The following is a 12,884-nucleotide window of genomic DNA, read 5'->3' as shown; positions in this document are numbered from 1 at the left end:
ATGAAATGTGTGGGGTTTAGACACATACATCTTGCAGGCATCTCTTGAAGCATCTAAGAATATTAACCACGCCTCGCTGTATATTTATTCTTATCAAACTTTTTACCAACAATCCATTTTAGTTTGAAAGGGACAGATATTCACAAGCAGAACGTTAGAAGAGAAAATGATATGCACTGCACTTCAATGAATCTAACTTTGGCACAGCAAGGAGTGAAATACGCAGCTATAAAACTCTTTGATAATGTACCCACAAAAATAAAATGTCGGATGAACAGCAGAAGTCTTTTCAAATATATATTACCGACGTCTCTCCTTAACAACTCCTTCTATACCATAGAGGAAATCTTGATTAGAAATAATTAGTCATTTTTACAGAAAAAATCTATAAATGTCTAGCTTGAAACCACAGAAATATTTCTGTTGACATGCTGTACATCCTAACCTTTATCGGGAATATCATCCACGGAACAAAAAACTGACTAACTAGCTAACGAACTAACAAATTAGAACTTGGATAGTACTGCTGTGGTGGATACAAATATTGACAGAAGTAATGAAAATGGCTATAAACATAGCTGTTAGTGAATGGAAAGACGCTGGAAGTTCCGATGATTAACATGAATAGGTTCATACAGTAACAGTAGTAACATGATACCGTTTTCCGCTCATCGCCTCTGCACCAATCATCTCCAAGTTTGTATTCCTAATACCCGCTGCGATGTAGTTGCTGAATTTACTGGCCTGTTCACCCACATTTCAACTAATAGAAGCAGAATACGAACCCACAATATGAGGCAGGAGCCACGAGAACGTAGTGCTAACTACTAACAACACATAGTACACGGGACTGAGGAAGATCGCCGTTGAACATTACCTGTTGTTCAGTGTACCTGGGTAACAAGTTTTTGTACTCTTGGAAGATATCATCGATATATTTGTGCCATCTGTAGAAGATGGGATCTCTCACTGACGTTGCAATGCCTCCCATTACGCCCGATTGTTCCTGAAAAATAGTGTTAATCGTTTGAGACATCATCACTGCACAACAGAAAAAATTAGACAAAGAAAAATAAAAAGATGGTAGCGCTCTTCTGACGAAGAGCCACTCATTGACAGTGTGACATACCTATTAATATCAGAAGAAGATAGATACGACTGGTCGTACTTACTTAAGGTTGCAGCATAAACATGTAAAAAGGGTAGATTTACATTTCATCATAGCTGCATTTTTTTAATAAAATATAAAAGTTGTGATGAAATGCGAGTGACCCTTTTGTATCTATTTACGCTGTAGGCGACGTGTACACTCCAAGAAAAAAAAGTCACGCACCACGAAGATTGTTCACAAATTGATATTCGTACAGGTAACAAAGCAAAATGCAGAATTGTAAACTTCGGCGGTCTATAGATCAATGTATGCTGCAGCGCGATTTCACTGCGCAGCTGGCAAGGATAGTAAACAGGAGACATGACGATAGCGAGGCATATATCACTGCTCGCCTAACACCGGTCGGCATCATCATGAGTGATGATGCCGACCGGTGTTAGGGAGCAGTGATAGTTTCATCTGGTGACTTCAGTTTTATTTTTTATGGAAAGAACCACCATGAGAGCAGTTTTTTATTATTTTTTTATTGGTTGTGACGATTATCTTCATCAGATGGTCTACCTCATGTGCCATGATGTCCATATGGTTTTATAAATGTTAATCCACGTTTCAGATCCGATGATGGCGCATTCAGAGTGCTGAAACCGGTCGTCTAGTAAACGATACTGAAGCGCTCGTGGCTTTTCAGTTATTTTAAAAATATGAAGACACTTGACCGTGAAAAGCAAATACGTAACTTATATTAATGTGAGGTGTCTGTCGTCTCGGACATAATCAGAAAGAAGAGACACCGCACTTACATACTACTAATTCGCCTCGATGGGCAGTGAATCCATCACCTTCAGTGCGGATGCAGAATTACGTTCGAATCTGAATGTAGCAAGCATGGAGGACATGGACAGGGACTGCGATAGGTGGCTCTAGGTGGGAGTGTGGGTCGCCGAGAGGCGTGACGAGACAGTCCGCGCAAGTGCAATAAACACTGTGTGCGGGTGGCTCAATGGTTAACGCCACTGCCTAGTAAGTAGGAGACCCATGGTTCGAATCCCAGTCTGCCAGCCATTTTCAGGCCTCGCGGCTCATTCCGCATAAAGTCCCCACGCAGCTGACATCAGTAGCCCCTACTACTTCCTATCCTTTTTCTCCCCTCCACCTTCAACTTACATAACATCTGTTACTATTAGAGGGAACCTAGGAATGAATATGACTTCGCTTTTAGCACTTACAGTTAAAAGCCAATCATATTATATTCTGTAGAATATTATTGGAAACTCTATCTTCGCACCAAGTTTGTAGGGAGCAACTCAAGGCTGTATCAAGGCCATTTAGAAGCTTAATTCTGTCACGTACTGCTTATTTCGAAGCGAGTACTTTATCAGTGGACAGTAAGGTGTTCTCAACCGATGATTCCAGTTCATAATTTTATTTTTAAGGAAGTTAATGGTGACACTTCCGCGGGCAAGAAAGATAGTTTCTTCGCTGAACAAATTAAAAGAAAATACGTCAGCATTTGTCTGTGTGACACACTGTCTGACTACAAGTTGCGGACTTCATGTCGGCTACGCATGTGTAAAATGTTGTAATTTCCTCTGATGGAAGTCATGTGCATTTCAAATTCGTTATTGTTCAAAGTGATCTTCTTGATCAAGTTAGTTCCTATGTGACACAACGGTCACCAGTAAGAGTGCACCCTTAAGTAACAGTTCCGTGATTTAATAGTCTGTGGTGTATATGTCCTTGCTGATAATTTTTTAAAATAAAATCTGTAATTAAGTTGTTGTCCTAGCTTATCTTGTGCATAAAAGCTATTTCACGGGGATGAAAAACAAGTTTTAAGGCAATGATTTGATTTTGTATTTTAAATCCAGCGAAGTCAACGTTCATTTTTAAAGCGGTTTTAATGAACCGAGTCCATTACCGTTAAATACAGTTTCTAATTTTCTTAGGGTAACCTATTTTGTTTTGTTTAAAAGTTGAATTCTCAATTTTGAAGAAATAAGGCCGTCCGGCACAAATATTTTAATTATCCTATGGAGTTTACAGTTTAATAAATAAGTTCTCAATTGTTGTAAAACATTCCAGCTTATTGACTGCTATGACCTCTCCAGAGCTTAGCTTGGTAACTGATGAACGTTGTAAAGAAAATGGAACACGGAATTTAACGTCCAGTCGGCGACGAGATCATCAGATGTGGAACACAAGCTTGGACTGGGCAAGTAGGGGGAAGAAAATCGACCGTTCGCTTTCAAAAGAATCACCACAGCATTTGCCTTAAGCACTTTAGGGCATTTGAACCGCCCTGGTCCACAGTCCATTGTCATTCTAATGAAACGTTGCAACACTTTACTCTTCTTATATGGGCTTTTATGTCATTAGCTAACAGCTAGACTAAATGAACCTAAGCTGCTTGCAAACATTGAATCACCCAGTCTTTGAACAGCCAGTAGAATTTTGTTGCAAATGGCGTCACTTAAGTAAAGTTCAGGTATGACGATTCAATGCCGACACATCAAAACACCAAATAAATATAGTAAATGTAGAGTTAAACGGATCATCGCCATCTTCACGTATTTCACGTTCAGAATGTGTAATAATCTAAGTAGATATTGTCAAATTCCCTGCGACAATAAATATGTCGCCATCATTGGCTTCTACCCTTGTGATACGCTTTAAAACTGAATTTAGGATTTCGCTGTTATACACTTCCGATTTCAGTCAACCTGCTAACAATGTATGGTCATTATCACCTTTATGCATTCAACACACACATTCAAAACACCTGCTCCTCCCCCTCTCATTGTCGATCTCTTCCTGCCTCGGTATGTCCTCATCCTCCGACCTCCATCTCTCCCCTCCTCCCCACTCTCCCTACATCTTCGTCTCTTCCTTCCCCTCTTGTCCATTTCCTTCGCCCCTCTCTCTGGCAATATCCTCCTCTCACCTCCCCTTCTACCTTTTACACCTGCAACATCCTCTCAACGCCTTCCACCTGCTCAAGCAACTCCCGCTTCTGCCCACTCACTGCTCTTTCCACCTACCCTTCACTCTGTCCATACCCTCCTCTACGCATCTGAACCTGTCTCCAGCCATGCTCATTACCACACGTAGCCTCCGCATTACATTTCAGTAAAGCAGGGCGATACTATTCCCACAACACTCTTATCATGCCTCTGGTTTAGATCTTCCACTAGGCTCCAAAGCAGAGGACCGCGATCGATCGTTAAGTGTGATGCTGCAAATATTAATTCGTGCTTGCGCCCTGAGTGCAGTGTTAGCTGCCTTAACCGGCGCTATCAACCTTCTAAAGGAACCGACAATTGCCACAGAACCCAATCGGCAAGCTCCATTAGTGCCGCCATGACCAACGATTTGCAGCTGGTTTCTTCCAGTGCACTCAATTGCGCTATCAGAGCACCGTCCACATCTCAGACGAGACCTCCAAGCGAACACATCGACTGTATACTGGCCTCCTTTCCAAGTCTAATGCATAACGTTGGATCTTTTAGTAACAAGCTTGCTTCCCTATTCACTTGTCGAGACTTGGCCGAAAAATTGGACACTGGAGAAACAAACGAGGCATCCCATACTGGCTCAGTATGCACATGGCAACACCTCATACCTGTTGCCAAAGCGTGAGGGGAAGCTGTGCTGTCAGTTTCCTCTTTCGCCATCCACGCAGACATTGTCCGCCACTCACCATCGAGTGACGACAAACCACTCTGATGTTGCGTACCTGACTACATACTCACATTGTGGTTTTAGGGGGATTCTAGCGGCACCAAAAGTATCACATCTTTCGCCACTGGTGCTCCAAGGTCGCTGCAGCTTGAAGCACCAGTCTGAACACTGTCAGCCGAGACTACCGCAGCTTTCAGCTGTTTCCGGAGAGTACAAAATTCTCCTTGTGTTCCCACACAACAAATACAATCCCTCGCCATTTCGTACTGTGTGAAAACTGTACAAAATCACGAAGGATGTATACTGATCAAGACACTCACGACTAATTTAGAAATTACAAACAGCCCGCAGCAAGAGATGAAATTATTCGACTGTGGCGCTACCAAAGTTACGAGATACGCAAAACATAAACAAGAAAGATAAAAGATAGCATTAAAATATGCTCTACAAAATTTACACTCATGACCGCAAAATCAGTTACAGAACATTAGCAAGTCTGGTCATGCAGAAGTTGATACTCGAAGAAAATAAAAGTGCACTTAGACAATGTTGTTAAACATCAGCCCAGATGCTCCGTTGCTGCTAGAGGTTACTCTCGCGTCAGCAGCTGGTGTTATACCCCCCAATAAAAATTGTAAAATCCATCAAATAATTTGCGATGAGACGATAACGTTACTAATACACATCTATACTGAGAAGATCTTCGTTATTATACTTGGTGGACAAAAATGGAAAAATTACGTTGATGGCCACACACTCATTAAGTATTCCGATGCTTTGTATACCGTACGTATACTGCCCATTCAGCCAATTTTATAGGCTACTGTCTCGACTATTTGCATGGTAACTCCCCAGTGTTGACATTTTTCGAGCAGTTCGCCCGTGTTTTGATAATGTAATAGTGTAATAACGAAGAACTTCTCGGCAAAGAAATGATAGTAAAGTTATCGTTACATCACCAATGATCGATAGCGGTCAGGTTGGAGTTAAGTGGATTTTACTATTTTACCAATGGGCTGTGTGCGGCGCTATTTCCTAGGTTGGCACTACCAGGCCCAAGTCATAGGTCGACTATACTTCCCGATGCCTTGTCGTCTGCTGCCTCACTGGCAGCAATGAGAACTGGGAAGAAGTCAGTCGGTGCATGGAGCCATAAGGAAAGGCAGTTATTCGCTCTCTTTGTATGTGTGCGCTGCCCCAAGTTGTGAATGCGCTTTGTTCATGGAGCCGGCCACATGCATGTAGTCATCGTTGGCCTGCTTTATTGTGGTTTCTGAAGACGGTGCAGAGTGAACTTACAGTAATGATTGTAGTGTGTCCAACCAACAGGGATGCACGCAGTGAATTCTGGCCTTGATGCGTTTATGGCTGAGATAGAAACAGGTACGGTGATTTGTTACTGCCCACTTCATTTTAATGTTATTCTGGAGCGACAGGTTTTGGACGAGTGCACGTTGTTGATGCACAGCCCGCTTATCAGACTTATATGTAGTACTACTACACTGTCTGGCTGTGCTGAGAAGCCATGGTTTCCTGTTTCTAATACTGAGTTGTTTCAGGGTAGTCTGTAACATTTCCTTAGATGTGCATGAGTTGGAGCGCACTGATTTTCATACGAAGAAGCTATGACAGAATGAGCCCTTGAGATCCAATGCACTATCCCAGAGGAGTTACCGTTGTCCTCTTGGTTCTAGGTAAATTAAGATTTGGTACTGACCTGGTTGTAAATTGATGAAATGAGCATGTGTTTTTCTAAAACACAATTGAATTAAAGTTTTATTAGACTTAAAAGCAAACTATAGTTCAATTCTTTTATCTTGGCGGCTCGCGCATGCCCGCCTAGACGCGGGAGATTGCTGCGTTGCCAGTTGCACACGACGCACGCGCCAAGAGAAGCAGCGCCATAGTATAGCATAGTTCGCAAACTTACGTTTAGGGGGGAGCGCGCAGTTTATGAAGTAAAGCCACCACGGCCGCATTAACCCTTTCGCTGATACAGAGACGTGCTCCCCGCATTCCGCGCTGTGGGCGATTTTGTCACTGAACTGCTCGCCTGTGCAGACACATTGTGTTCCGACTGCTTTGACACTCTTTATCATTCGATTCCACAAAAACTATTTGGCTCAAAAATTAGATTTTTACCTATCTTCTTGACTGATACGTTCCCCCCATAAATGATTTAATTTTGTTTCGATGTTCAACGCAGTTATTGTGCAGCATTAAATGTAGTAAACCATTGCACGAAATTTTGAATAGTTCAAATAGTTTTTGTGAAATCGAATGATAAGTGTGTCAAAGCAGTGGAAACACCGTGTGTCTGCACAGGCGAGCAGTGCAGTGATGACAAAATCGCGCACAGCGCAGAATGCGGGGAGCAGGTGTCTGCAGCAGCGAAAGGGTTAATGAAGAGACAAAGCACTAGAAATTTCAAAAAACTCCATTCAAACGAATAAAATTCTTGAAGTAAGACACTTCGATATTGTTTTTAAATAAAGAAAAATATATGCACCACACAAGGTTTGAACTCATAACTTTTTGCTAAGTAGCTCAGCACTTTAACCGTTACGCTAACACAGCTTGTGTGGCAATAATACTCCATACGGATTCTAATATGCAAGTAAAATACTGACAAACACTATTGGTATGACTATGAATTACTCATGCTTCGTCGAAGTACAATAGGAAATAAACAATTACCGCTGTTCTTTATTGCGAAAAAGCGGTTCGTGAGATTGATACAAACACCTTCCCTTGTTATCGCCTGAATTAGGAGTCTTATTGCTTGTTTGGTTAAATTAATTAATATAATATGAAGCAATTGGTATAAAGAACACTTTTTACAAACTTTCTATAAAAGAAAGTCTGCTATCGAGACATGGCTTTTGTTCTATTACTTTATTTATGACTGAACGTTTCTGAAACTGAAGACACTCGTCCGTGCTCTGCACTGCAGTCGAGATCTGGCAACGTCGTTCTCTGTTCATTGGCTGACTGTGTTTTGTGACGTCAGATGCGCAGAACGAACCTAAACTCGGCCGCCAAGATATATGACGCGCACTTTAGTGGACGTCATTTTAGAAAATTCGATTACTGTGTGTTTCTATAAATATTTCGTTTTTAAAACTGAGTAAAAATTGGAATTACTGTTCCAACGGTCGCTATGTTTGTGGTACTAAATGCTGTAGAATTTTATTGAGTTAGAGAGTTTAAAATATTTTTCTGTCCCCAGTTTTATTTCAGTTATTAGGTCAGTTTTATTGTTCAAGTAAAACTGCACTTTTGCAACCATCTTGACTCAAGTTATTAATAAATGAATAAGTGTCGAAATGTTAAACTTAACTCAGTCAATCGATTGCACCCTTTTATACTGTCCACTGAAGTCACCAAGCTACACTAGGTACTTACTGTCATGTCGGTGTACATTTAACACCGACTGTTCACAAGATGAACTACGGTATAAATTACTCTGAGGCCTACGTCTTGTACGCCGATTTAGGGATATGCTAATCATTTCCGTTGCTACTCCAGTAGCGGACCGGTTGGTGGAGAGCGGCTACGCAGGGCTTCAAAAGTTATGTTACACATTATTATGGCAGACCAAGTAAATTTCCTGAATGCTGCTCTACAGTTCAAAGTGACACAGATACACGACACCATTTTTCAGCATGGTCATCATATCTCTGTGAACAACGGTCAGTTCCTCGACGACAGAAATCTATATTTTGGTCACAGAACCATTCGAGAGCCGCTGTGTGGACGTCCTCATCGTTGGAAGATTTCCGCCAGATGATCTTTCAGTCAGCTGAAGAGATAGATGTCTCATGATACAAGGTCTTGACTTCCAGAGCCGGCCGCTGTGACCGAGCGGTTCTAAGCGCTTCAGTCCGGAACCACGCTCCTGCTACGGCCGCAGGTTCGAATCCTGCCTCGGGCATGGATGTGTGTGATGTCCTTAGGTTAGTTAGGTTTAAGTAGTTCTAAGTTCTAAGGGACTGATGACCACAGCAGTTAAGTCCCATAGTAGTCAGAGCCATTTGAACCATTTTTTGAACCATTTTGGACTTCCAGATCAGCATCATCCACATCTGTGCGACTTTGGTCAAACTGTTGGCACAATTTCACTACGGTTGGATGCGACATTGCGTTCGGTTCATATAGCAATAGAATTTCACTGTAAACCTGCCTGCAATTTAGACGTTTCTCCCACAAGAATCATACTGGCTTACGTACTTCGACTTGGGACTATGTTTCTATTAGCAGTTCATTTTGACTCCCATAGTGTGGTGCAACTGTTAACCGTACCGAAGCAGAGCTTTGCCTGCAGGAAATCCAGAACATGCGCTTCCTTCTGAGATTGCGCCATTCTTGTTGCGCAATGATTTTAGCGTGGGATGACATGTGTAACATACTTTCTCAATTCTCTACGTAGATCCTTGCTGATCTCAGAAGCTACCTTGCTCAGCATATTAAACACCACTTTCCTCTATTCTTGTATACGTACTGCTGCAGCACTCAACTTTGATTTGTAATTAAATACCTTTATCAAGAAACGACGGAATCTATAACAAGCCATTTGCAACAGAACCACTTTCAGTTACTTGCTCTATGACCCACCGTCACACTACGTCTTCTGAACAAGGAGAAGCCGTCCCCATTGTTTAATGTCCTTAATCAAATACCAGGGATAGTTTCTAGTGCATTTTCGTTCTTCTCACAACGTGAACGCTAATATAGGGAGCAATGGGAACCAAGCACGAAACATCTTATTGCAAGTGCATAACAGTGGGTCTAGTAAAGAAAACTTCACTGTTTCGTCTGCAAACCACCAACTAACACATTCGACTTTCCACCTAAATGCCTTCAATGGAAAGAAACCCATGGCTGTTACAGTCCGCCATAGGATCATACGTAAATGCACCATTTTGTTCTCAGAGAATCCTACTTTGAGCCGGCCGAGGTGGCCGAGCGGTTCTAGGAGCTGCAGTCTGGAACCGCGCGACCGCTACGGTCACAGGTTCGAATCCTGCCTCGGGCATGAATGTATGTGATGTTCCTAGGTTAGTTAGGTTTGAGTAGTTCTAAGTTCTAGGGGACTGATGACCTCAGAAATTAAGTCCCATAGTGCTCAGAGCCATTTGAACCATTTTTGAACCTACTTTGAAGGCCGGTAAGGTGTTTAGCAATTTGTGAAATCTGTGGTTCGCATACCCAGCACCCATCGGCTTGCAAAATTAGTTGCAGTTTTAGGGTTTGTGCCAAATGCTGTGGTCCAATTTTAGTTGCGTTAGCTTCCAAACGTCTCCCTTCCCCTCCGCCCGGCTATTAGGCTTCTAATCGCTCCTGATGCGTTTCAGGATCACAGGAGCGTCTTTTCTTATAGAGATCAGCTGTAGTAGTCGTTCGCATTCATTATTTCTGACACAGAGCATTGCCGTTGCCATTGCAGAGTTTTGAGAAGTATTACTCTTATTTCTCATAGGCAGGGGATTTCTACTTTGCTGGAAATAAATTAACCAAACTATAAATATAGCTTGTATTTGTACTACAGTTTTTAAGCAGACTTTGGCGTGATATTTTCCTGTATCCATCACGTCTGTACAGCGCATGCTGGGTACTAGTCTTTGATCGAAACTGGTCGTATACTTTAAAAAAATTAAGCAGCAGCTTAGAGTGTTATATAATGTATTTTTAATAGAAATCATCTAAGATTTAACATATCACTTTACAGCAAATAAAACTATTAAAACTAATTAAAACGTATGAACACAGTGTGAAACAGAGAATATATTTCTAGATCTAAGCAAGTATCTATCGCGTGACAGACAAATAACTATCGCAGTTGCATACTACGTGGGAACCAAACTTGGTTATGTGTGGAAAGGTGAACAGATAACACAAGGGTCACGGCCTTAAAATTAAAATTTATTCAGGAGGATTATGCGCCGCACCTTCAGTGACGTTTGAGACTCTTTTTTTTTTTTTGTTTTTTTTTTTACTCAGTATACAGTAATCGCAGCAGTTTCACCAACAGTAATTCTGAAATCACCTAACAAACGTCAGTAAAATACTGAAATAGCTTAAAAATTGTTTGCCGAATAGTTTTCAGGAGAATGCCAAAGAGCTTGCACCACCTTCACAATTACTATCAAAACGTTATGTGAGACTAGAAGTTTTATCGTGATAAAATGTATTCTAAGTGAGAATTGACGAGCGAGCAACAGTAACAGCAATAGCAGCAGCAGCGGCCTTCTGCTTGAGCGACTCACCTTTCAACGTAATTTAAACTTCGGGCTAGTGACATATATGATGACACACGCCACAAAATCATTACATCGTTAGTCAAAGCCAACGTCCGGAATCAGTAGGTTCAGTTGACCCCAAGAAAAAAGATGCTAATTTCATCTGTCTCAAACTATGGCTAATATTTCGTGGGATATGAAAGAGATTTTTCTGGACTAATGATGAAACAATTGCAAACATATACTGCCCACATTTTCGGGACAAATTATTGACCAAAACTACGCGAGTAGACTTCTCGTTGGAACTTTTGCCTGTTCACCATGTTTGATAAACTTCAACTCTTACATATTCCCACAACTAAAGAAATTGACAGATATTTTTTCAAAATCGGATAACAGGGGTGGAATGTATTCACAGAAGAAACTTTGGGCAAATTGCATTCATCTAAGCGAGCCTACAACGTGCGTTTTTGACCAAAAACGTTTAGTTTCATCGTCACAACACGAATTAGTAACAAAGTACTCTGAAATAGAGACCAACTTGTTTTCATTACCTTATCAACAGTCAAGAGAAAGGCAACTAGCCGGTGATTTCCAGAATGAATCTTTCACCCAGCAGCTGAGTGTGCACATTTCGAAACTCCTCGACACATTAAAACTGTGTGGCAGACAGCGCCTCGTTCCGGGGTCTTGCATTTGACGGGTAATGCTTTTAACGGTGAGTTATTCACGACTCCATCTCACAGCTTTACTTCCGCCACAAACTCATCTCCTACCTTTGAGACTTCACAGAAGTCCTCCTGCAGACCTTAAGAGACTAAGACTCCTGAAAGGAAAGACGTTGCGGAGAAGTGACTTAGCCACACCATAGGTGATTGTCTGCAACACGCTACGAAGTGTGCGCATCCGATAAGAGTATTTCCAACAGAAGTAGAGGTCCCGGTTTGATTCCCCGCGCGCCAAAAGACGCATAACTGAAGCTGTGAGGGCAAGTCATTAATCACGGCTTGATAGCTCGGTCGGTAAAACAATTGCCCGTGAAAAGAAAAGTTCAAGCTTCGAGTTCTGGTCCAGCGCATAGATTTAATCCGACGCGACGTTTCAGAACTTTGCTTTCTTCAAATGAAAAGTATTCAGTCTCTTTTTCCAAAACAGGAGCTACTGATTGAAATTTCAGTAAAAATGTATTTTAAATTAGGACTAGTTGTTGATGTTAGGCACGGTTTAATGGTGCACCTCCTACAAATTTATGCTGTCTAAGGAAAACAACACTTTGCCAAGATGAAAGACACTTTTATCTCGACCTGTAGACTAGAACCACTGACAGTGAGTCACACTGCAAATTATAAATAAATATTTCATTAATAGAAATCACGTATGAAGATTCACTTTCAAAAAAGGTTCCCATTCAAACTCTTTAGAAATATCAAAATGGATTATAATTATTTAGCTAAACACTTACCAAATGTCTTCCATCAGGGTCATGGATAAAGGCAATTACAGTATGCCCATCGTTATTCAGAGCACCATAATAAGGCTCGTTGATAGACAGACCAGTAGACTGAACCAGATGGCTTAAAATTTCAATGCCATTACTTTCTGTTAAGGGCACTAATTCTCCATTCTCCTGCAAAAACAAAAAAAGGTATTACTATACACACACACACACACACACACACACACACAGATACTTACAGAAAGCGAACTGATACTCAACAAGAATGAGTCAATGGAGTAGTAGCTGATAAGTCAGTACACAAATTCCAAAATCAGCTGTGACAATGAAACATATTCAGAACGACATTTTTTTTTAATTTTCTACTATTACACACTTTAGCTGCGGCATGTTTTGTGTA

The 12,884-nt window shown here is 41.3% G+C and overlaps 1 protein-coding gene across 1 annotated transcript in view; it reads right to left on the bottom strand.

Moving 5' to 3' along the window:
• The window catches only part of LOC126457490 (phenoloxidase 1-like), a 196,304-nt gene that overhangs the window by 33,168 nt on the left and 150,252 nt on the right, over window positions 1-12,884 (bottom strand). The window contains exons 9-10 of the mRNA XM_050093790.1: window positions 12,491-12,655; window positions 878-1,006 (exon numbers count right to left, since the gene is read on the bottom strand). Of these exons, the coding sequence (XP_049949747.1) occupies window positions 878-1,006; window positions 12,491-12,655 (294 nt within the window). The remainder of the gene's footprint in view (window positions 1-877; window positions 1,007-12,490; window positions 12,656-12,884) is intronic.

This window comes from Schistocerca serialis, chromosome 2 (assembly GCF_023864345.2).
Source record: "Schistocerca serialis cubense isolate TAMUIC-IGC-003099 chromosome 2, iqSchSeri2.2, whole genome shotgun sequence".
NCBI classification, from domain to species: domain Eukaryota; kingdom Metazoa; phylum Arthropoda; class Insecta; order Orthoptera; family Acrididae; genus Schistocerca; species Schistocerca serialis.
This window is presented reverse-complemented; position numbering and strand designations above follow the sequence as displayed.